A 25267-nucleotide genomic window follows, 5' to 3' on the forward strand; every position below is an offset into this window, starting at 1 on the left:
AGAAGTAATACGCAGGTCACAATGCCATTTTGTTCATATGGCGACTTCCCCAGCTTCCGATGGTGGTAGGGAAGACCCCGGGTGACCCTCCTGGATGGCATCACCGACCTTTCCGTAAATCAGGTAGATAACTTCCTCATATGACAATTTCTAAACGCTATGCGAAATTTTAACCCACACTGGTGACTAGGCAGGTGGTGAATCCAAGATCTTAATCACTCGCCCAAGGGGCTACGATACTTTGTTTTACATATGGAGTAATCTTCAACAGAATTCATCTAGGATTGCGTGGCTATCTTTTTTCTCGATTATCTTTGCCTCTTAAGACTTTCTTTTCTATGTTAATTATTACTTTGACTTCATACCAAAGAAATGAAACTGATTGTCAACAAAAACTTTCAATCAAAGTCTCTAACTCCTCTGAAAATTAACTCTGAAATTGACCCCAGTAAGTTTTCAACAGTTCACTGAGGTATAGTAGTATTCTATCATTTAAATTGTTTCAGATAAATTCTCAGGATATTGCTACGGATCAGCCGAAAAGGATCGACTGGTTTCAAAAACCATCGCAGCTATCGAGGACGTTCGCCCAAGTATACCACGCAAACATTACAATATACGATTTGTGCCTTTCTTCGATACTAACGGCAAACCTCAAGGTAGAATATGAGTATTTTCTAGTCTATCTGAAAAATGACATTAAGTACATTGTTTTAATTAAGCATACATATAGAAAAAAATTATTATTAGGAAAATAATCATAGTATATTATCTTTGTCCCGTCATATTTCTGTAAAAATTTAATTCCTCCTTATACATTCTGTAACTTGCAGGAAATGACATTCGCCTTAACCCGTCATGTTTAAGCAAACTATAAATTCTTAGTCATTCAAGTTAATGCGTGTTTTATCAATTTATGCTTATTATATGAAAATCAAATATAGAATTCGATACATTTACCTATTAGAGATCATTTTAAGGATAAAGCGGTTTATTCGTCACCTGCTTCAGTCGACAACCTCCAATCGTCGGTTAGGCAGGTATTGTATTGGCAATATGCGAGAATTGTTTAGTGTACATTTTCTTCAGCCTTGACATTATCAGTGGCTTAGTTTTTATAATGTTATTTTCATTTTACTGGAAGATAAAAGTAACCTCATACTGACTTTAAGACATTTTACTTAGATAAACCTTTTCAACATAAACAGTATTTTCTTCATTTTAAATGACTAGGAAACACAGAATTTCTTATGATAAGTGTTGAAGGGACCAATAAGACGTGGCAAAAGATAATGTACAGAAATGCAAGTCAAGTAATATACATCTGCCATCATGGTCACATACGTGAAGCCGAAGGATACGAAATAGAGGAAATATTGCGAAGGGTAAGAAGGCAGGTTGCTTTTTAAGTCATGTTGGAATAAAATGTTAAAGTGGCAAGTTTGGTGTCTGACTGCTTATGGCAAGTGGCTGCTTAATACAGCTGACTGCTATACCAAGTTTAACTGCACTTCCCAGCTGAAGAGTTGGTTTTAACAGCAAACATAATAGTATACATTTCACACACAAATACCATGTAATATTGGTATTAATCCAACACTAAAAGCAGTATAAAGGTTATAAACTATTTATTGTAATTTTGAATGGTTAAATTACTTTTACTTTTTCAAAAAATGTGTGTGCTATTTGCTAGTTATAATGTTTCCAGGCGTTAACTAATAGTTGACTGTGTAGCAGCCATTTGGGCAGGTAATCCAAACTAGAGTTTTATCTGAATGTTCTAAACTGGTTTGTTATATGTCTATTACAGCTTTAATTTTAAAATCTACAGATCTTTTTACAGAGGTTTTACAGTTGTAAAGCAGGCCCTATTTTTATACAGATTACTACGTAATAGGGGAATCAAAAATCAATTTATTCCAGAGATACCAGAGACATAAACAGAGAGAACAAGACAAACTTAGAAATGAATTTAAATGCGATTTGGAAAAGTTACAGTTTGAGAAGAAAAGGTTAGAAAACGACTTACAAAAATATACAGAAAAAGTGATGGATGAGCTTGAAAACACAATAGACCATGGCATTGGTTCTAGCAGCGGCTTAAAGATAGATGACACTGCTAGGGAACAAACGAATTCGCTCGGGCATAGTGCAGCTGGTGTATGTACATTATAGTCTTTTAATAGGACCAACAATATTGCAGCAAGACAGCATAGTTGGATAATTTTTTCCCATTGATAATATTATTTTTAACAGCAATTTAAAGTTGTTGTCCACACCCTTCATTATTCGTATACTACGGGTATGATTATCCTGTTTAAGGTACCCTAGCTAAATAAATGCTTAAGTTTCTTAAAAACGTATTATTACCTAATAAAGCAGCAGCGTTGAAATTACAGGTTTAAGGTTTACGAACACTATAATTTATATCGTGACTAATTTTGCAAATGTAAACCTTTCACCTTCTTTGATATTTCATAAAAGTATTTTGGTTGATAACCGTTTTCAGTAATCAAGGTGGTTTTAATGTCAGTTTTGGCGGGCTTTCAATGGTGACTTTCTATAATATTCTTGTTATGTTTACAAATTAAAAAAAGCTAAACAATACGCTTTAAGGTATTAGACCCCTAATAGTAATGTTTGAAAAATGGCATTTGCTTGGTATATTCTTAAAATTGTCCTTGTTTCTCACTGTGTTGCAATTTTTAAACAACTTTTCCGTGCCGTTTTTATATAAATTTTGTATAATTTATAATATTCCCTTAAGCTCAAGTAGAGACAAATTTCAAAGTGATGGCCACCCTCCGAAACGTTTGCAGTGAATTCATTATACCATTAATTTTGATAAAAGAAACGTCAAACTATTGGTGAACAATTTTAAAACATCAAATAAAACTGTCAATATCATTTTTTCTCTTAATGAGACAGAATTCTAACTGTAACATTGAAAAACTAAGCTCGATTCCAGTGGGACTGTTTTAAAATGGGTCACGTCATTCAAAAATAACCTTGAGACAGAAGTAAAACCAACCTACATTTCTTCCACAATATGCTATCTAAAGAATAAAGGCAAACTAAAGAATTTTACCACATGTAACTCAATATTTTAAAGATATATTTAACTCTGGCCTCTTCTGTTTCAGAGGTAAATTCACTTTGAACAGCAAGAAATCACTTTTGTACAATAAATCTATAATAAGTGTTGAAAAAGTAAAAACTTATTAGAAAAAAAATGAATATAAGGAAACACAAATTGGTCCCAGTGGGGCTTGAACCTATGCTCCAGGAAAACTTTATGTCAAATTAGGTTATGAATACTCTTCAAAAGGAGGTACACTATTGTAGATCTAATACCTTAATAGATAAACAACACACATCAAATTTAACAATTATTCTAACACGACCATTAAATTACCTGGATACATGTAGAACAAAATCTATCTCGGCTTATTTAAGAAATAATTTATAGTAAAACAGTGCTTTATCACCATTTATACACGATAGGCGGTTATACGTCGGGCTTAATATATCACGAGGGCGCAGCCCGAGTGAAATTATTTCGGACGACGTAAAACCACCCTAATGTACATACAGTGATAAAGCACTGTTTTGCTATAAATTATTTCGATTCTAATATGTTCTTTATTGTAAAATGTTTCTTCGCGCAAGCATGGCGCCAGTAGTAGGTATTTGCTAAAACACGCCAGGACCGGAAACGGTAATACGTCTTGCGGCAGAATTCAGTTCTAGCGAAAATTATTGCGAATTATTCAACAAAGCGAATAACTAATTCAGCATGTGTATAAATTGATCAAAACATTTGTGCAATGTGACATTTCGTTTCAAACATGTCATTAAGTAAAATATTTCATGAAATTTAAAACCTCTATTTCTTGATGCTTTGTTTTGGGTTTAACGCCGTTTTTCAACAAAATTTCTTTATGAGTACATGGCGCTAAATATCATGTTGACGTGACGTCAACATAGCATCGTTGTGATGATAAAACATTGTTAGCCCTATTAGAATCTGCAATAAACCACTCGCGTGCAATGACGTCATCCGATCAAGCTACGTAGGACGGTCGTAAAAGGTAGTTACCATTTTTTTTCTAACACTGTTGATACCTTCGTGATATATTCTTACGCATAAGAACTCAAAACTCGGGTTATTTAAGAAATAATATATCTCATCCAGTGATCTGTCGTTGAATAAATCATTGTTTGGAGTTCAGATGCGAAGGAATTATATCACGAGGGCGCATTTTTTTCATTTTATTTCTGCCTAGGCCTGATATAGACAGAGTTTGATTTTGATTTTATAAAATTGTAGGAAAGCCAACGAGATGACATGAAAAAATATTTTGAAAGAGAACGTAAAATTTTTGAAGAGATTGTAGAACAACAGAAGAAAGAGTTAGAAGATAAACAAGATGCATTAAACAGAGTAATGGTTGAACTTGTCAATAGAAAGGCTTCAGACGAATGCGTGGAACACGAAGAAGATAAGAATGATAATGATAAAAGAGGCGACGCGAATGCCAATGAAGACTGCGTCAAGGTGAAATTGAAAATAAGCTAATATGTCTTTACATGAACTAAGGTTAAACGATCCTAAAGTTTCACATAAATATGTTTCTAAGGAATTATGAACTCTGTGCTTCCTAATGTATACTCTCTTTTGTTGACCAAGAGAGATAGGGCCCCGTAAGATGCCGTCAAACTTATCACTTTGTTACAAGCTATTTTCTACATAGTGAAAGCTTCTGGTTTATACACATTAAAGTAGTACCATTTAATGAATCATATCCTTTTATTGAATGGAAAAAGCAACTTTGTGTGACAATCTGGCTTTTATACTGTGTGGTGGCCATAAAAATTCACGCCTTACTTGAACTCGGGGTTGCTCTTTTTTCCGATCCTTTATTATCATGAAGAAGACCAGACACTTAACGCGTCCTCTTTATCCGATGCTAGGATGCGGACATGCGGACGTAAGGCATGCACGTCTCGTGGACAGACTCAGTTACATCGACTTTTTATTTTGTTCGGTTGTGTTCTATGCTTCCAAATGATCTTCTTATAAATTTTATGTACCACAACCCTTTAATATACAATTATCATAAACGTGTATTATGCTGTCAGTGACATGTTTCGTATTTTTTTCAGAACCCCAGTCGCAAGAAAAAGGACGAATTGTATAAATCTAGACTATGTGTTGTTTCTTAATTAGAGTGTATAATTAAATTGTTGTGAGAGATTTTGACAACATGACAAGAAGTCACAAATGGTTCCCAGCAGAAGTGCTCCTGTGATATTATCGTTGTAGCTTTGGTTAATTGCCAGAAGGAAGTTTAATGCAAAATTAAAATTCAAGAATACTTTTTGGAATTGTTTGAATTGATTCTGGAGCGCGGAGTGTGTTGAGTTCTTTGGCAATTCTTTTGAATATTGATAATATGCCTGTATCTATGAGTAAATTAGACTTTTGAAGCTTAAAAATGTTGACACTTATTTTGTGCATTGTTTTCAATGACTTCTTAACATTGCATGTATAACAAGATACACAGAAATACCTTTGATACAATTTTATAGAGCATTTTAAAGTTCTTTAACTGTGAACTGTGTTTAACTGTGTGCACATATTTATGTTTTAAATTTTTGTATCAGATTTGGAAGAAAAGGGTTGGAACCCTATTAAATTCTTTAATTTAAACAATAAATATATGATCTCTCTTTTGAAGTCAAATACAGGACCGTAGAGAGCATTTTCAGATTGTGGGGATGGGGGCCGACCTACTCACCAGAGATATTCTACAATTATGTTACCCTTTATTTCTTCAGAAATAATCAAACAAGTCCTGATTTCTGAGCTTTTATTTTGTAGATGTAGTGAAATGTGGGGTAGATGGGGATTAATGAGAGTAGTGCTCTCGTGCCGGGCGAATGTCCGAAACCTTGGGGACAGCAGACAAATAACTCTGGGGCTGTTAGTTCTCTATTGTGTCCAGACTCGAGTTTTGAGGAAATCAGTGATGCGTATCCGCAGAGGAGCAGTACATTGACCGGTAACCAGCTTGATGACTGTATCAGATCATGGTGGGAGTAATATTGCTGACACCACTAATGCTAGTAGGAATGGTAGGAATAATACCACATTTATTCCCAACAAGTTAATTAGTAAAGGAGATCATTATGAGATTGTATCCACTCATAATCTTAGTACTATGTGTGTTAGTGCAGATACTGTACTTTACAGTTTAAAAAATATGACCACCGTTTCAACCCTTAATTCCAATATCCAAAGCAATCTTGCCAGTAATACAAATACTGTATCTACCATACTTCCCAATGCCATGTGCAATATAGACAATGTGGATACGTAGTAACCCTCAAGTTTAGCACCCATATGACTTATGCCATAAATCAGACCTTACTTACCCTTTCTATGGATGCCCTAGAAAGAATGGATACTGTAGTCACCCCTGTTTCTAGCGCTAAATGTGTTCTGTACAACATTTCTCCTAGTTCCATGTGTGCTATAGACAACACGGATGCTGCATTCATCCCACTTCTGACACCAATATAGCGAAAATGGCCTTCGTTATACCGGGGTCGATACTCATATTAGGGGCGGAAGAGGTTTAACAAACAGATATAAATACAATGCAGTCACTTACTACCACAGATGGCCTTGGACTTCAGTTGGTGATATTCGGTTGGATATATATTTATTTGTCTGAAAACTAAGGTAAATATACTGACTGATTTATCATCTACATTCTACATGTCTTAATTTCTTTGATGAGCTAATTAATTGTTTTACATGCTGATTTATTACGTACAAGTATGACTTAAATGTGTACCTGTCCTGAAGGAAAATAAAAAAAGTGTTTTGATGTCCTTGTACTGTTAAGTAGATTTTGGATTTGTTTACATTCAATGTCTGAATGAAATGAAGAAACAGACTTTAATGAGGGTATCCCGGGAAAATACCTAAGTTTATTTTTACATCAGCAAATTTGATGAGACAGTCATTCAGGAGTTGTCTATCCTATTTCCAAAAATGTTATGGAGACTAAATTTTTTGGAGTAAATATTTCTCTTTTAAAAATAACACACACCTTTTTAATATTGTGTTTATATTATCTGATGTACATGTGTACTTAGCAATATATATTTGGAGTCTAAATGTTAAAAAATCAGGTTTTAATGTTTTAGTTACAGTGTCTACAATAAGGCAATTTTCGGAAAATAGCTGTTAGTGAAATAAAGGCCAAAAATTTAACACAGATCGATATTCAACTGTTTTAAATTCATGGGTATACGTAGAGGTATGATCTATGCTAGATTTGTGTGTACCATTTCTGCAGTATTTGCTAGTTAGTGCTATTTGAAGTTGTTCATTATCAACCTAAATGGGGCCTAAGAAGAATAGGAATAAACCTCGAAATGATGCATTTTATGGCCGACGCCAAAATCAAGTTGCCATGTTTTTCAATATCAAGTAAGTATTTTTCGTTTAAATCACACACTAGAAATAAATGCTTTGTCGAACTGCTTCAGTTGCCACGATTTTCCCACATTGATATACAGAAATATATAGATTTATTACATTCTTTTCAATGAATTATTTAGATATTAGAGTGAAATATATCTGGTGTTTTCACCGTGAAAAGTATCAATATATTTTTCACTGGTAAGAAACTAAAGAATGGGTAAGAATGTAGTCAAACTATGAAATAAAAAGGAACAAACTGTAATACGTGCAGTAAGATCAAAGTATTTTTCGCCCATAAACATTATATGCGATATCGTACATTTTCACTCGTGGCTATGCCACTTGTGAAAACATTGCATATGATATGGTGTTCATTCGTGAACAATTGTTCAATCTGAAACAAACAAATATCATTTATATCATGCTGGAAACTTTGTAGAATAGAACAGTGCAAGTAGTCAAGGCTTGACAAATAGACCAGGTCACTGAGTACATTTTACTACATGTCTATATAAATCCGTCATTTTGGAAAGAGGGAAAATTATCATTCGGTCGTAGAGTGCATCCCGTGTGCATTCAAACTAATTATCGTCTACTCAAAACGTTGTTCACTTTTGAATTGAAACCCGGCGACTTCAATAAGACCTAAAAGATAATAATCAAATAGAAATTGTCAAGCTTTTTAGGAAATTATTTCATGATAAAGTTTTACATTGACCGTGTGCATTTCTTTGTCGTTCAATAGCTGTATACACAAACGATAACAAGATATGTAACTCAACATGACTTCTGAATACACAGCTATGGCTACAAAACGACAGACGATCGGATACGGACAATGCCTAAACAAAATTCCTTCGATTTAAATCGGGGAATAAATATTTTCAAAATATGCCGGATACCTTTCAAATATGTGGGAAAGTAACATTTAGCTTTAAAATTGAGTGATGTTGTCTCATATTTTCTTATTAAAACAAGCCTTTATGCAATTCTATCAGTAAAACCTTACGGTTTAAAGGTGTGACTAAAACACAATAAAGCAAATATTAAAACAAATAAAAGTGTAATACCGGGAAAAAACAAAACTTTTAATCATATCAATTGTTGCTTTAACTACTCAATTAAATTCTACACTTCTTTGGGTATGAAGACTGGTGTCGTATGGGAAGTCCACTTTCATTGCAAATATCAAATTTATACAAGTAAAGACGCTATATAATATATATGTTCGAGTTCAACTATGCATTTAACAGTACAGACAGGAGGAAGATCTAAATGCTGAAAGCAGATCGTCCGCTAATAAATTAAAAACGTTGAACACCCTGATATTTAATGTGCCTGGGCTCCCACTCTGGTTCTAAGCGCCTCCTCTGTGTGGCTGGCTTCTCCTCTTGGCCAAAAATACACATAAACTGTAGTAATCCGTCAACAAACCACGCACATTATACACTAGTAAGACATGCTATTCAATAACATACCAATAATGACTTTGAAATTAACGATCTAGTGTAAATTAGGGCGAAATACGTAGATACATGTCCCCTTTTGGTTATATTCGGTCCTATTTCACATCTTTCAAAAATTCTCAAGAAATGCATTCGCTCTGCAGATCGATCTGTATACATCAGAGGTTTAACAAATTCTGAGTGGAGTGGCATTGCCCATTTTTTGAAAATAAGGACCTAAGTTTGTTACAGAAAGTAAAAAATAAACTCGCCCTCTGTTTACATTTCTCGTGTAGTTCAGGTTATTAGCGCCGCCTCGGAAGTATCATTGGCTCTTTTTTCAGTTCACCTCTATAAGAGTAATACGCTTTGATAATGTGGCAGTTGAGTCCATTAAGTCCAGGGGTGTTCAAAGACAATTCGTCATAAATCTATTGTAAAGCAATTATTCGGTTTACCTGTATTGGAAGATAAACAGTGTCGATTGTATTGAGGTCAACTGCCACATTATCAAAGTTTATTAGTAAATCACCAACAAAAAACGACACGACATTGTTTACAAATTGTGCGTTTTGGTAGTAAATAACCCTGTTAAAACTTGTAAGGTTTAACGCTTGCGGTTACCTGATATTACTTCCGCTTCAGAGTGTTTATAAAAAACAATTTCTTTCAAGATAGAATAGAAACTGTCAATTACTCTTGAATTTAACCCATCAAATGTTTATATTTTTACTGAACAATTTGTAAATGAGCAAAATATTTTTCATAAACACCATCATACTGAATAAATCAGAATTGATACAGCCTGAACAAGCGTTTTAAACTATTAAGTAACACGTTCGAACTTATTTAGGTATAATTTATGACGAAAATCAATATACAAGTATAATAGTATTTCGCCAAATATTTAGAATTGTTAAACAAGTAACTGATAAGAGTGCATTGGCTACAGTTCAGAGCGTTTATCATTTGTAAAAAAAAACAAAAACTTAAATAACAGCCCATCAATCGGATCAGAGCTTTTATTACTTGCTTAGTATGAAAGGGGTCCCGGGTTTGAGGGAGGTGGCATGAACAAAAAATGTAAAAGTTGTCAATAGAGTTATTTCTAGTTAAGAATAATTTAAAAAGCTTGTTAGAATGAAACAAAATGTAATTGCAGCAGGAAAAACACGACTAGTCAGTTGGGAGGGTCGATTAAAACTAAATCGCTAAAATTGTTATAAAATTGGCTGTTAAATTAATAGGGAGAAATCGTAGTTGGTATAACATTAGAAAGTATGAAATACTACGTAATCATAACAGCATAATACCTGCATGCCATGTGGGTTAATCTGACAGTATAAAAGAAATGAATTTATCGAACTGCACACATATCAGAGAAAATCTTCGAGGAGAGATCATATCAGTTGTCATAGAGAAAAAAGTTATCACAAATTAGTATCTAGGACCTATAATGTGAGTGGGAAATATGCAGTTACACAAAGAAAATTGCGGGGGTTGGGCTAAGGGGGTTGAGGAAAGGGCAGTTAGAAGTATGGAGGTGTCGATAGACGAACTTAATGTTATAGTGAAGTGATGCACGGAATAGAATTAGAAACCGCTTCTGGCCATCAAGAAACGTTATTATAACCCTGATGAAGGCATTGAAAGCCGAAACTAGTTGGGAATAAATTGAATAACAATTTGAAGTTGTTTTTTCCATTTTCTATATCAGATCGGGTATACAAACCAGCTCTGTATACCATATAGGTGACTACTTATGACAAGCATCTAACGTTATCCTAGTACAAAATAAAACTTGTTTCCGCACTGGATAAAAGACATTGGTGTAGTCCATTGGTTTGATTCCGACTATGGAAAGGTTGTTATATTCAGAAGATAAAGAACAACACAATATTCTTTTTCTATTTATTGATATAATATTTACAACTATTTACTCGTCATTTTTATACATATTTATTGAAAATCACTGGCTTTCACCCAGGTATTGAACGTTTTTGGATAATACTTCCATTGTACAAAATATTGTTTATTTTGTTCTTTTCCTCTTGTCTTTATAATTCTGTCAACTTTAAAGCTTTGATCTGGATCATAGTTTTACTTTCTGCAATTCACTATCATAAAATGTTCCCTGGATTTCTTCTTGTCGCATGTCTTGAAGGCGGTTAATAGGCAAAGTTCCTGTGTGATTACGTTTGTAACATGTCTCCACTGAACGTTTGATCATACGCACGAGTAAACACATTTCTCAATACGTAATCCTTACATAAATTTAGTTTGAACGTTTTTAGTTTCGCGTTGATTTTGCCTGTGTTGGCGAGTATAAGACATTGTATTTTTTTCATCAGATCTTGCACTGAATTGGCTCTGAACTCCTGACTTGAAATTGTACAATTATTAATTGTAGTGTTGTTTTGAGAATAGATGTACACATTTGAAAAATAAGCTGATTTTCCTTCTGATTGTAAATAATGTATCAATGTAAAGTAATTTTATAAGATCTTCAAGACCTTTGTCAGTTATTAATCTCTTTGACATACGTCCTTAACTTTTAAAGATGTCTTTAAATGCCTCTATCACATCATTTCCAGTCTTCTGCTTGAGAGGTCTTAGCCAGACGTATTTGCTGAATGTATCGATAACTAACAGCATGTATTTGTATCCTTTATTCAATTTCTCAAACTTGACCGTATCGATTAAGTCTACCATCCAAAGATCCTAATACTGATCACGTGATTTCTTTGAAACCGTCTTTTCACAGATTTATGCAGACTACATGCTTCTTGATTGTGCAGAAATTTCGGGATCCGTGCATCCAAATGAAATATTTGCCTTTCTCTTTTACTGCTTTGTACAATTTGTGTGGTTTGCTGAAACTCGCAGGATGTGACGGATTAAAATAAATCGTTTTAAAAAAGTTTTCCCATTGAGCCATGTCTGCACTGTCCAAAATCCACAACGTAAATGAAATAATTGTTTACACATTAAGTATCTTATTCAGTATCAGACTCGTCCTCCGCGCTTTCTTCATCACTTTTCTTGTCTGACAATTCTGTCTCAATCAGTTCCTTCAAGTCAGGCTTTGCATTTTCGCAGCACACGCTTAATTGCCGATTAAGTGTCAACATTCTTCTGTGTAAATGAATGTATGTCTTGTAAAACTTTTGATGCAGTGTACTGTTTTAAAGTGGTAGAATATACAAATCCAGCAAAATACATATTTTGTGAAGAATGAGCGTTAGTTATACGGCTGATTACGATCTTTCTTTTACTTTGATGGTGTATACGTAGTATCGTATTTTTCTGCACACCCCTCTTGTTTTACATGTCTCTGTTCATCGTGTGAAGAGTCAAACAAAAATCCACAATCGTCGCAAGCATGTTTTTCAGCCATCATTTCACAATTATTCTCTGCGATGTCCACAGTTTGATCTCCGACTGACAAATAATTTAAATCCGATTGTTGCTCGCTTTTTGTACTTTTAGCATGTGTAAATGTTGAGTTCTGCTTAACCCAGGGCTAGAGGGCGTGGACGGTAGCATGCATTTCCACTACTGTCCATGAACAGGCTCAATCAAACCGAGCCTGCAACATTTTCGTTTTTGTCGTGTTGAGCGACCTGTGAAGTTTCCACTTTTCTCTATTTTATTATCACAGCAGCGTTGTTTGTGTGCCGTGGGTACATCTGTCTCGCTAATATGAGCATAGATTGTTATTAAACATTACCAGATAATGACAGTTTCTTCTCTGTGTCGGATCCTAACTAGCGTATAGGATTTGATTGTTGGAAATCACCGACAAAGATCTATGATGAGATCCTTCTGTGATCAAATCCGTGATTCGTTTGTCCTCTTAAGCCTCTGACATCATATCGTCCAGAATTAACTAGTTATTTAACTCTGTGTCTAAATATTCGTCTTCATTTATGTCGGATGGTATAGCTTGGTAGCAATCCATCTGGGTATAAACTCGGCTTTGTATTTCCCCATGCATTGATTGCCATCTCTGGTAAAGAGAAACTGTTCTCTATAAACTAAGCTTAATTCTGTAGGTATGATTTTTGAGCAGTGTTTTACAAATGATGTTTTCCCATATACTGAAAAGGAATAAGTTTCAGCATTATAAATGTTCGAGTGAATAGACTATTATCACAAAAGTTATAGGAAACATATTTAGGTTATATTCTCACTGGTAAATTTTCTGGTAACGTAAATTAATGTTTATGAAATTCAGTGTAATAAAATATATACCTGTGGGACCAGAAATAATCACGGTAAAAGGATGCTGGAGAATACTTGAATGATTTTCCTGTGGTGATTCCTGCGAGCTCACGGCGCTCCTTTAGGCTCTCCCCGTGGCGCTACCTGCGGTGCTCCCTGAGCGCACCTTGCCATTGCGGAGCTCCTATTAAGGGACCTCTCGGCGCTCCTATCGGAGCTCCCTATGGGGCTCCTTGCGCGTCTCCCTGCGGCGCTCCCTGAGGCGCACATTGCCCTTGCGGAGTTCGTTGTAAGGGAGCTTGCTGCTCTGCTAGCGGAGCTCCCTGCGGCGCCCCTTACACGCCACCCTGCTGCGCTCCCTGAGGCGCTTCTTTTGGAGCTCCCGGCGCTCCTTGTGGAGCTCCCTGTGGCACTCCCTGCGGATCTCCAAAAATGCTATCCCGTTGCAGATTCAGGCAGATGAGTTAAAATTCCAAAGTGCTCGTCTTCGTTTAGAATTTTGGGGTTTTTTTTGACGCATCATGTTGCATCTACTACAAATGTTACACCACATTCCAGAGAGTTAATTCTATCTATCTTTGCACTGCGACGTCTGTGAAAATAGAAATAATGCAACCAACTTATATAAGCATTTTTCAAAAGGAAATTAAATCAGTCAAATAAATCTTTTTTAAGTTCAAGAAACCCAATAAAACGCAATATTATAGCCCAGTCTTTGTTTTCAATTCAGATTTGAGAAAGTACACAGACATGGCCTATCAGTGTGAAACGTGTGAAACTAAATTTCAGAAGCTCAGAAGTCAATTCTTAAGCATCGACGAACAGAGAATGATTGGAAGAAGTATACCTGTCCTAGCTGTAAAAATAAGTGTTTACTAAAAAGACCACTTGGAACGTCACCTGAAAAGAGCATTACGATAAAAACAACCATCACTGTATTTTCATCAACACCATGACCAGTCAGGGGGGCGCTTATAATCAGCCCATTTTACAATAACAAAAACAAAGTAGTGACTGAAGGAAAAGAGTCCATGGCGATGACAGCGACAATAATCAGCTACAGAAACGACGTAAAGTAGCATATCATGATGATCCAGAGCGGAACTACCCTATTGAGAAAATAAATGAAAAAAGAATAGAAAAGTTCAAAAAAACGCTTCTTACTATAAAATTGAAGTTGTAGATTTAGAAGTCAGAGACCTTCCAAGCATTCTGCAAACTCTCAAAGTCATTGTTCAGTCTGTCATTAAAAGGATAGCGGACAGCATACCTCCCAACGACTTGTTGCGCGTGTCCATGGACAATCCAGAACTAGATTATCCTATTGTGCTGCCATTCATGCGAAGATCATCGCTAAATGTAGAGCGTCTTTTGTCGGAAATTGGAAGAGTTTTGCAGTCTTATGAACAATTTGTCGTTGACGAGGCATTTGGCATTGAGGTGGTTCATGTTGGAAATGTATCAGGCTCAGGATACAAAATGAAGCCAGAAGTAGACATAACGAGAATGGTGGAAAACAAAAAAGTGTAATTCAAATAAGAAATAACGATCAGCTGTGTTGTGCAAGGCCCTACTTGGAGCTAAAGCTCGTAAAGAAAGTAATCCGTAACGGAACAGGATTCGTCCGGGTCTTCCGATTCAACGAGAGTTAGCAAATGATCTTCATAAAAAAAGTCGGCGTACCGCTTGGAAAATGTGGCATGGAGAAGTGAAGAAATTTCAACCGTTAGTATTGAATTATCACATTCATGTTGTTTTAAAAGGAACACTTCAACGCCATTGTATATCAAGGTCCAGAAGGAGGCATACCGCTTTATCTATACAAATGATGACCACTTTGATGTGATCACTAAGGCGACGTGATTTCTGAACAGAAATAACTTTTGTGATAAGTGCAAGAAAGGCTGCCAGCATAAGGAACGTCATTCATGTAACAATCAATGTCCATTCTGTCGAAAGATTCCTGCTGATGATGTCGAGGACTGGAAAAATTGTAAAACTTGCAACTGTAAATTTTGTTAATCAAACTTGCTTTGCACAACAAAAGAAAGGCTGAACATGGGAAATCGACATGTGGCATATACTACAGATGCTAGCTATGTAATAAATTAATAAACCGTCTAAAACATAAACAGGAACACATATATGGTGAAAGTTATTGTATAGTTGCAAAGATTACGTTTCTGGTGATCATTGTGCTATAGAAAACCGGTGGGGCAAGATGGCGACTGTAGTGAGCTGAAGAAAAAGGAAAAGCAAACAAAATATATATTCTTTGACTTTGAATGTACCCGGAACAGTTGCCTTGAATGTCTGGATGGTTATCTTTCAGACGTAAACGGTACATGTGCAAACTGGAGAAAATCATGGTGTTGTTTAATGAATCAAATACCAAACTTGTGTGTATTACATAAAGTATGTAGTCAATGCGTAAAAGGTTATGTCACAACGTCATCAACCTGTTCAAAATGCGGGCAGAACGGAAGGGTATTTTCGGGACCAAACACTTTAAATTCGTTCTGTCAGTGGCTGTTTTCTGAGGAAAACAAAGGAGCCACAGTAATATGTCATAATTGTATGGGTTATGAAAGTTATTTTATCATACAATACTTACATGACAATGATATTCTTTCCGAAGTGATAACTACAGGATCCAAATACCTGTCAACTATGGTGTCTGTGTGCAAAATACGATTCATTGACTCCCTGAATTTTATCCCAATGGCCTAAGCATTTGGCGAAACCGAAATTGCTGAGGGATACTTTCCTCTTCTTTATAATTATACCAAGGAAAGTCAATCATCAGTGCTTCAACATCTCCCTGACGTTAGGTTGTACAACACAGACAGCATGAACCCAGAGCATCGTGCCAAATTTATGGAATGGTTTCATAATCACATTTCATATTCCGATGACTTCTAAATGGAACTCTTGCGTTACTGTCATTCAGATGTAGATGTCCTTCGGAAAGTCATTTGTTGAGGATCTAAAAAAGGTAGAGGGAAATGACAGAAAAGACACTTTTGCCCTTTTGAAAAATGAACAACAATTGCATCTGCTTGCAATCTGGTGTATAGAACAATTCTTCTTCAAAAAGAGACAACCGGAATTATAACGCCTCACGGCTATAGACCCGCGGCCAAAGTCTATACTGGCTTACTAATGGTTAACATATATTGCCTTAATAAGAACATTTACATCCAGCATGGCAGGAATCTTGATGAAGAAGAAAATGGACCATATAAAGTAGACGGTTTATTGAGACTTGTTCCAAAAAAGGTTGAGTTCAACGGGTGTTTATGGCACGGCAGTCCAAAATGCTTTTGCAAATACACAGTTAAACCCATGTGACAGGTTTTTGAAAACACCATGACAAAGAAACACTATCTAGAATCTGAAGGGTACATATAATTGTCTATTTAGGAGTGTGATTTCAAATCAGAATTAAAAACTAATACGGCTATGAAAGCGTATATTGGGGCGCTGGAAATTGTAACTCCTTTAGAACCGAGATATGTCTCCTATGGAGGTCGTAAAGAGGCTTTCAAACTTTACGAAGAAGCCACAGTGGAAACACAGATCAAATATTACGACGTGACATCCCTCTACCCATACATAAATAAAATAGAAAAATTTCCAATAGGCCATACCATCATAGTTACTGAAAGTTTTCAGGATATTAGCAGTTGTGATGGTCTGAAAAAAATGTAAAATACTCCCCCCAAAAAGTCCTGTACGCACCCGTTTTACCTGCAAAATGCAATGGTAAACTAATGTTCAGTCCCTGAAGGCGCATGACATCAATCTGTAGTGAAAGAGCATTAACTGGTACTTGGGTCACCGATGAAGTAAAAATAGCTTTAGCTCAAGGTTATGAGCTACAAAGTATCTATGAAGTTTGGCACTTTAGGGAAATAGCTCAGTATGACCCTGACACTTAAACAGGGAAACATATTGTTTTAAGCAAAGCAAGGGGCCAGTTGCTGGCCTGACTGGTGCAAAACAGGGACCGATAAATATCGATACATCCAAAAAGAAGATATTATGCTGGACTACGATAAAATTAAAGAAAATCTTGGTTTACGACTTTTAGCAAAACTAATTCTTAATTCATTTTTGAAAACATTTAGACAACGATCCAATTTAACGCAAACAACCCACATTGAAGATCCATCTGATGACCACTGATCAACAGGAAACAAAAAATGTACGTTTCGTTAACAATGAAGCTGTATTATAGCTGGCTGGATATATAGTAAGGACTTATTGAAGCCTCATGCAGGACTAATGTGGTGGTCGCAGCTTATACTATAGCACAAGCTAGACTGAAGTTATATTGTTATTTACAACCGCTGAAAGATAGGGTGTTGTAATGTAACACCTATTCCGTTGTGTTTACTTCAAAACCTTGAGAATGGGAGCCTCCTTTATACGGGATCTGACTGATGAAGCGCCAAACAATAAAACTACAAAGTTTGTAACGGGCGGTTCAAAAGATTATGCATACTGCCTAGAGAAATGTAACAAAAAGGTCAGTCATCTATATGCAAAGTTCGTGACATCACGCTAATTTCAAAAATCGACTTGATAAAAATTTTAAGACATTAAAGCGAATGGTAACAGACAAAACTGTGAAGGACTGCCTTATGGTAGTAGATAAAAACAAAATTACAAGGAAACTTGATACATCATCACTAAGACTGAAACAAAGGACTACATTATCGTTTTTGATAAGCGTGATCTTTGTGAAATTTTGAATCCTTTCCTAATGGATTTCAGATTTAGCTTTCTTGTTTGTTTGTTTGTTTTGCGTTTAATGCCGTTTTTCAACAGTATTTCAGTCATGTAACGACGGGTAGTTAACCTAACTAGTGTTCCTTGATTCTGTACTTGTACAGACCTATTCTCCGCAAGTAACTGACAACTTTCCAACATGAATCAGAGGTGGAGGACGAATGATTTCAGACACAATTTCGTTTATCAAATAGTTACGGAGAACATACGCCCAGCCCGATGATCGGACTCACGATCCGCGATCCGTAGACCGACGCTCTACCTACTGAGCTAAGCGGGCAGGATTTAGCTTTCTTAGCTTTCTTGATTCTATTTACATTTCTGTTATAATAATGATAATTATATCTGTACATTTTAAGTATTTAACGATGTGTTTAGATAAAATTAATGCCATAATATGACGTGTTTTGCAGAATAAAGTTGTATATGTTTGTCTGTAAAATATATTGTGTTCTATAAATAAAATGATAAATGGACAATCTGGTTCTATTTTTCATACCCCAAAACGTTAAAGATATAGACGCATGGCCTTGTCCGTCTTGTCCAATAGCCCTAAGATAAAGAGGTACCTTATCGATAAAGTCACGGCTGCCTGATTTCAATTTTTACCTCTTTCCAAGATGGCGGATTTATATAGTATAATGTACCCTGTGACCATGGTCTATCCTCCTAGCCTTGACTACTATTGTACAATTACTTAAGTAAGGGTATGTCTCCCAGTACAACAGCCTTACTCATGCGGTTTTGCACATCCTCTATCTATAAATAATGTTTGTGGCAAGTAATACAAACATTGTTCAAGGAATTAAAAAGAAATGTGGCGGTCACAAACTAAATACTGTATATTGACGGTGATCTCGCCGTATGGCATTTACATACTGTTTCGTAATCTTGCGTTTTATGCATTTAAGTGCAAAGAACTTATAAAATTCTTAAAAAGGTTAAAAATATATGGTGCAGGCATGACATGCTGCCTATCTGACCATTGATCCCACAAAATGGCATTGATCTTGAACTGAGATGGTCTAAAGTTGTGCCTTGTACGTAACGGTTGAGATATATGTCATCCTTTCCGAGGTTAATAGCTTATGGAGTAACACGACATACTTCCTGTCTAATCTTCGATGTCACCAATTGGCGTTGACATTTAACTGAAACGGTCGAAAGTTGCGTTCGGCCTGTCTCATTTTCAAGTTTTATCCATCATTATCACGATGTTCTGTAACAACTAAAATGAAAACTAAAATGGACTGGTCCATTCAATTTGAGCAGTACAATGTATAATCTGAAGGGGCGTTCACTGAAAATTTACTAAATGATCACAAAGTCAGAATCACTTGCCAACAGCAGGCTGAATGTTAAATATACAATGACTTCTTGTTGTTTATCATCTATTTAACAAAGGCTAAGAGGCATTCTGTTGGACGTAACTGAATGGGCAAACCCATTATTGATGATGATGATGATGATGATGATGATGAAAAATATTTGTTGATTGAACATGCAATGTGTAAATTAATTTCGGTATTGCCTACGTTTAACAACAACAAGAAATGAATAGCTGGATTCCATAATCAATTGTTACTCATTTTACTTATAAAATGTATATTTGTAGTGATTCACAGCCTCTTGATCCCAACATCAGAAAGTCCGTTTTTCAAATAGACGATTTCCGTCAAGAAGTCACCAACTACACATGTGCACTTGCAAATGGCGAACAAAGTGGAAACATTGTTATTGGACAGTACGCTGACGGTAAGTGCATGTTCGGTCTTTGGCATGTGAGTTCATATGGCGACTTTCCCAGCTTTTGACATGTTTGATGATGGAAAGGAAGACCCATGGTGGCCCTCTAGGCATTGTTTCGGGCATTGGTGTGCACCTATATAGAACCACCAGTCCAAGAGAGATGAAATCCTCACTTGAAGACTTCTAGCTACACCCCATGCGAGGTTTGTAACCCACACAATAAAATGTGTTTGCCAATAAGTCCTCGGCCAACTTCGATAACTAGCCAAATCGGCCAAGGCACTTCGGATTATGGCCCTTGAAACTTGTTTTTGATAATCAAAGCACTGAAAGTCTGATAAGGCGCTCGAGGTCTTGGCGCATGCTTGACTCATATCCTTCTTATTCGGATAATTAGGCAGTTGTGGGAGACATTTGCTTTTCTCAAAAGCAGCTCTAGTTTGAATTGTTTTATATAGATAACTTCTCGGGATATAGCTACGGATCAGCTGAAAAGGATCGACTGCGTTTAGAAACTATCGCAGCTATCAAGGAAGTTCGCCCAAAAATACCAGGCAAAGATTACAAGATACAGTTTGTGCCTTTCTTCGATTCTCACGGCAAACCTCAAGGTAGAACATGAGTATTTTCTTTAGTTGGGCTAAGATCAAAACATGAAGAAATGAATATGATATATAATTTTTTTTATTTCATCACTTGGCTAACACCCTCGTGGTTTAGTTCCTTTGCATCAGAACACAAACGTGATAAACCAGGCGACAAACATCACATTATTTCGAAAGTATATCAGATTTTTTCTAAATACATGCATTTTCGTTTTGTGCATTTTATATGAAAAGCATATACAAATGTATATAATTCAATAAGATTACCAGTTAAAGATCATTCTAAGGATAACGCGGTTTATTCTTAACCTAAACCAAACATGGGTTAAGACAGGGTTAAGACAGAGATGTCTCTAAACCGCTTTTTGTACTTTTAGCATGTGTAAATGTTGAGTTCTGCTCAACCCGGGCTAGAGGGCGTGGACGGTAGCATGCATTTCCACTACCGTCCATGAACAGGCTCAATCAAACCGAGCCTGCAACATTTTCGTTTTTGTTGTGTTGAACGACCTGTGGAGTTTCCACTTTTTCTATTTGATTGTATTGCCAAAATGCGAGATTTTATCTCAGATGTTATTTTCAACTCACTGAAAGATAAAATTAACTTCATACTGATTTTAAGATATTTTACTTAGACAAGCCTTTTCAACATTAACAGTATTTCTTCATTTTAAATGGCTAGAAAACACAGAATTTCTTATGATAAGTGTTGAAGGGACCAGGAAGCCGTAGCAAAGGAAAATGTACAGCAATTCAAATCGAGAAATATACACTTTACGTGATGGTAACGTACGTGAGGCCAAAGGATACGAAATAGAGGAAATATTACGAAGGGTAAGAAAGCATAACTGATTTATATACAGTCAGGCCAGTATTAAGCAAACGGCCAAGGGAGATACACAATATGACGGCTAAGGCAGGTGGCTTCTTTGGTCATGTTGGAATACGAACAATAATTATGTAAAAGTGGAAAGTTTGGTGTCTGATTGCTGAAGGCAAGTGGCTGCTTCATACAACTGACTGCTACGACAAGTTTAACTGCACTTCCCAGCTGAAAAGCTGGTTATAACAGCGACCATAATAGTATAAATTTCACACAAAACTGGTGTAATGTTAGCACTAAAAGCTGTATAAAGTTTATAGCCTATTTATTGTAATTTTGTAAGGCCTAATAACATTTACTTTTTCAAAATTTGTGTTCTGTTTTGTGCTAGTTTTGATAGCATGTATGGGTCCCGGTGTTAACTAACTAGTTGACTGTGCAGCAGTCTTTGGACAGCTAATCCAAACTAGAGTTTTAACTGAATGTGTTTAACTGTTTTGTTTTCTTTAACACTTGAAAAAGGATATCACGCTCGTTCAATTTAGAATTATTTCCGCAGCAGGTTTTTACCAGACATTCTTCCTGTTTTATGTTTTACAATTTTCGTTAATTTTGTCTAATGCGGAGTCTGAATATTTTACAAGAATCGGCAATCAGTTGAAGCATTTAGAACAGAAAAACATATCCCCTTCGAAATCGTATATTTTCTTATAAATCAAAAAAAACATCCACAATGTAGAATGATGAACTTCGTGTTCCTATCCTTTGAGTGATTAGCAACATCAATTACTACGCTACAGCAATTAGTACGTAACAGGTGATTCAAAAATCAATTTATTCCAGAGATATCAGAGTGAGCAAGACAAACTTAGAAATGGATTTAAAAACGAATTGGGAAATTTGCAGGCTGAGAAAAAAAGGATAGAAGACAGCTTACAAAAATATACTGAAAAATTCCTGAACATAAAGATGAAAGAGTTTGAAAGCACAATAGACCATAGAATGGGCCTTAGCGGAGGCTTCAAGAATGATGACACTGATAGGGAACAAACGAATTCACTAGGGCATAGTGCAGCTGGTGTATGTATTATATAGACTTTAACTAGGACCAACAATACTCCAGCAAGACAGCACAGTTGGATAATTATTTCCCACTGATGATATTAGTTTTAACAACAATTTAAGGTTGTTGTCCACACCCTTTCATATTCATAAACTACGGGTATCATAATCCTATTTACAGCTTTATCCTAATGCTTTAGTTTCTTTTAAACGTGTTACTTGTAGTACCTTTTAAAGCAGCAGCGCTAAAAGTAACAGGTTTAAGGTTTACGAACACCATAATTTATATCGTGACTAATTTTGCAAATGTAAACCTTTCACCTTCTTTGATATTTTCTAAAAGTATTTTCGTTGACAACCGTTTTCAGTTATCAATTTGATTTGAATGACAGTTTTGGCGAGCTTTCAATAGTGACTTTCTATAATATTCTTGTTATGTTTACAAATTGAAAATAGCTAAACAATACGCTTTAAGGTATTAGACCCGTAATAGTAATGTTTAAAAAATGCAATTTTTGAACAATTTTTACCGTGCCATTTTTTATATAAATTTTGTATAATTTATGATATTTCCTCAATCTCAAATGGAGATAAATTTCAAAGTGATGGCCACTGTCCAAAACGTTTGCAGTGAATTTATTATACCATTAATTTTGACGAAAGAAACGTCAAACTATTGGTGAAGAATTTTAAAACACAAAATAAAACTGTCAATATCATTTTTTTTCTCTTGAGACAGAATTCTAACTCCAACATTGAAACATTAAGATCGAGTCCTGAGGGACTGTTTTAAATTCTGCTGATTTCAATCAAAAATAACCTTGGGACAGAAGTAAACCAACCTACATTTCTTTCACAATATGCAATCTAAAGAGTAAGTGCAAAATAAAGAATTTTTACCACATGTAACTCAATATTTTTAAAGATAAATCTAAACCTGGCCCCTTATGTTTCAGAGGTAAATTCACTTTGAACAGCAAGAAATCACTATCAAATAAAATTGTTTCACTTTTGTACAATAAATCTATAATAAGTCTTGAAAAAGTAAAAACTTATTAGAAAAAAAGGAATACATTTGTATAAGGAAAAACAAATTGGTCCCAGCGGGGCTTTAACCTATGCCCCAGGACAACTTTATGTCAAAGTAGGTTATGAATAGTCTTTAAAAGGAGGTACACTATAACTGTGGATCTAATACCTTAATAGATAAACAACACACTTACCAACTTTAACATTTTACATATGGACGTTTGGTACCCCTATCTTGGTAATAGAATAACAAGTACTTTCTATAAACGTTTTTACGTCATTTAGAAGAGTTCGTGGGCTAAATTGTTTTCTTTATATTTCTGCCTGGCCTGATGTAGATAGAGTCTTTTGATTTTATAAAATTGTAGGAAAGCCAACGAGATGACATGAAAAAATATTTTGAAAGAGAACTTAAGTTATTTGAGGAGATTGTAGAACAACAGAAGAAAGAGTTAGAAGATAAACAAGATGCATTAAACAGAGTAATGTTTGAACTTGACAATGCAAAGGCTTCAGACGACTACATGGATAACGAAGAAGATGACGATGATAATGATAAAGGAGGTGACGCTAATGGACAGGAAAATGCCAGTGAAGACAGCGTCCAGGTGAAATTGAAAATGAGCTAATATGTCTTTACATGAACTAAAGTTAAATGATCCTAAAGTATCATATAAATTTATATGTTTCCAAGGAATTATAACCTCTGTGCTTCGTAATGTATGCTCTCTTACATTGTCCAAGAGAGATAGGGCCTCGTAAGATGCCGTCAAATTTATCACTTTGTTACAAGCTATTTTCTACATAGTGAAAGCTTCTGGTTTATACACATTAAAGTGATACCAGTTAATCAATCATATCAATTTATTGAAAGAAAAAATCAATCTTGTGTGACAATCTAGCTTAAAATACTGTGTGGTGTCCATAAGAAGTCACGCCTTACTTGGATTCGGGGTTGCTTTTATTTCCGATCCTTTATTATCATGGAGAAGACTAGACACTTAATGCGTCATCTTAATCCAATGCTAGGATGCGGACGTGAGGCATGTACATCTCATGGACAGACTCAGTTACATCGACTCTGGCATTTTATTTTGTTCGGTTGTGTTCTGTGCTTCCAAATGATCTTCTTATAGGTTTTATATACCACGACCCTTCAATATACAGTTATCATAAATGTGTATTATGCTGCTATAGTAACATGCATGTTTCTTTTTTTTACAGAACTCCAGTGGCAAGAAAAAGGGCAAAGGAAAGCCATCTAAAGCTTGTATCGTTTCTTAATTACAGTGTATAATTAAAATGTTGCCAGAGATTTTGACAACATGACAAGAAGTCATAAATGGTTCCCAACAGAAGTGCTTCAGTCTGTGATATTATCGTTGTAGCTTTGGTTACCTTAAGGAAATTTAATGAAAAAATTAAAAGTCAAAGGTACTGTTTGAAATAGCTAAGTTTGAATTGATTCTGTAGTGCGGAGTGTGTTTAGTTCTATAAACTTAAAACATTTTCAAAATCTTCCGAACATTAACGACATACGAAAATTTAACATCAACCAATTCTGCTTTGCGTCATGTCTTGACCAGCTGAAGGTCGGTCGACAAAAAAAGAGACTGCAATGTGTGCTCTTACGAATTAACAATCAATTGAATTTGATCTGTTTCATATGAGTTTAACGTTTTAATAGACGTTCATTGTTTTACAAAATACTACGCATCGTAGTAATCTAATGTTCATGTATATTTTTACAAAAAGAAGTGTGTCTTTCTTCTATTTGCCATGACATGTTCATGAATAGGCACGTGTAAAGGGATAACACTTCCGGACAGTTTAACACCTTACCTGGTATTATCTGTGATAAAAAATTCTGTTATCTGTGATAAAAAATTCTTTTCAACAAATATAAAAATATCTGGAAGCCAAATGTTTGAAGACATTGAATTTTTTAAAGGTATTTCAAACACTGACTGGGGAGCGTTTGTCAAGGCTTGTGCTGTTTATGATTCAGCAAGAAAATATATCTTGTTTACAAATATTA

General features: G+C 35.4%; 1 protein-coding gene across 3 annotated transcripts; it reads left to right on the forward strand.

Moving 5' to 3' along the window:
- LOC123540277 (uncharacterized) lies at positions 1 to 25267 on the forward strand. Of its 3 annotated transcripts, none has more exons than XR_008367846.1 (7): positions 1 to 123; positions 507 to 659; positions 1234 to 1385; positions 4331 to 4558; positions 5167 to 6748; positions 19577 to 19716; positions 20169 to 20321. XR_008367846.1 is itself a non-coding variant. In XM_053526892.1 (7 exons), exons 4-7 carry the CDS (start codon positions 21057 to 21059, stop codon positions 24511 to 24513), a joined length of 630 nt encoding a protein of 209 aa, XP_053382867.1. In that variant the 5' UTR covers positions 7061 to 7089; positions 19577 to 19716; positions 20169 to 20321; positions 20998 to 21056; the 3' UTR covers positions 24514 to 25267. The 3 variants fall into 3 exon arrangements, 2 of the variants coding, with proteins under 2 accessions (XP_053382867.1, XP_053382866.1); XM_053526892.1 differs by lacking the exons at positions 1 to 123; positions 507 to 659; positions 1234 to 1385; positions 4331 to 4558; positions 5167 to 6748 and adding exons at positions 7061 to 7089; positions 20998 to 21149; positions 21982 to 22218; positions 23598 to 23837; positions 24454 to 25267; XM_053526891.1 differs by lacking the exons at positions 1 to 123; positions 507 to 659; positions 1234 to 1385; positions 4331 to 4558; positions 5167 to 6748 and adding exons at positions 7096 to 7504; positions 20998 to 21149; positions 21982 to 22218; positions 23598 to 23837; positions 24454 to 25267.

The sequence above is a fragment of the Mercenaria mercenaria genome, chromosome 16 (genome assembly GCF_021730395.1).
Source record: "Mercenaria mercenaria strain notata chromosome 16, MADL_Memer_1, whole genome shotgun sequence".
NCBI classification, from domain to species: Eukaryota; Metazoa; Mollusca; class Bivalvia; order Venerida; family Veneridae; genus Mercenaria; species Mercenaria mercenaria.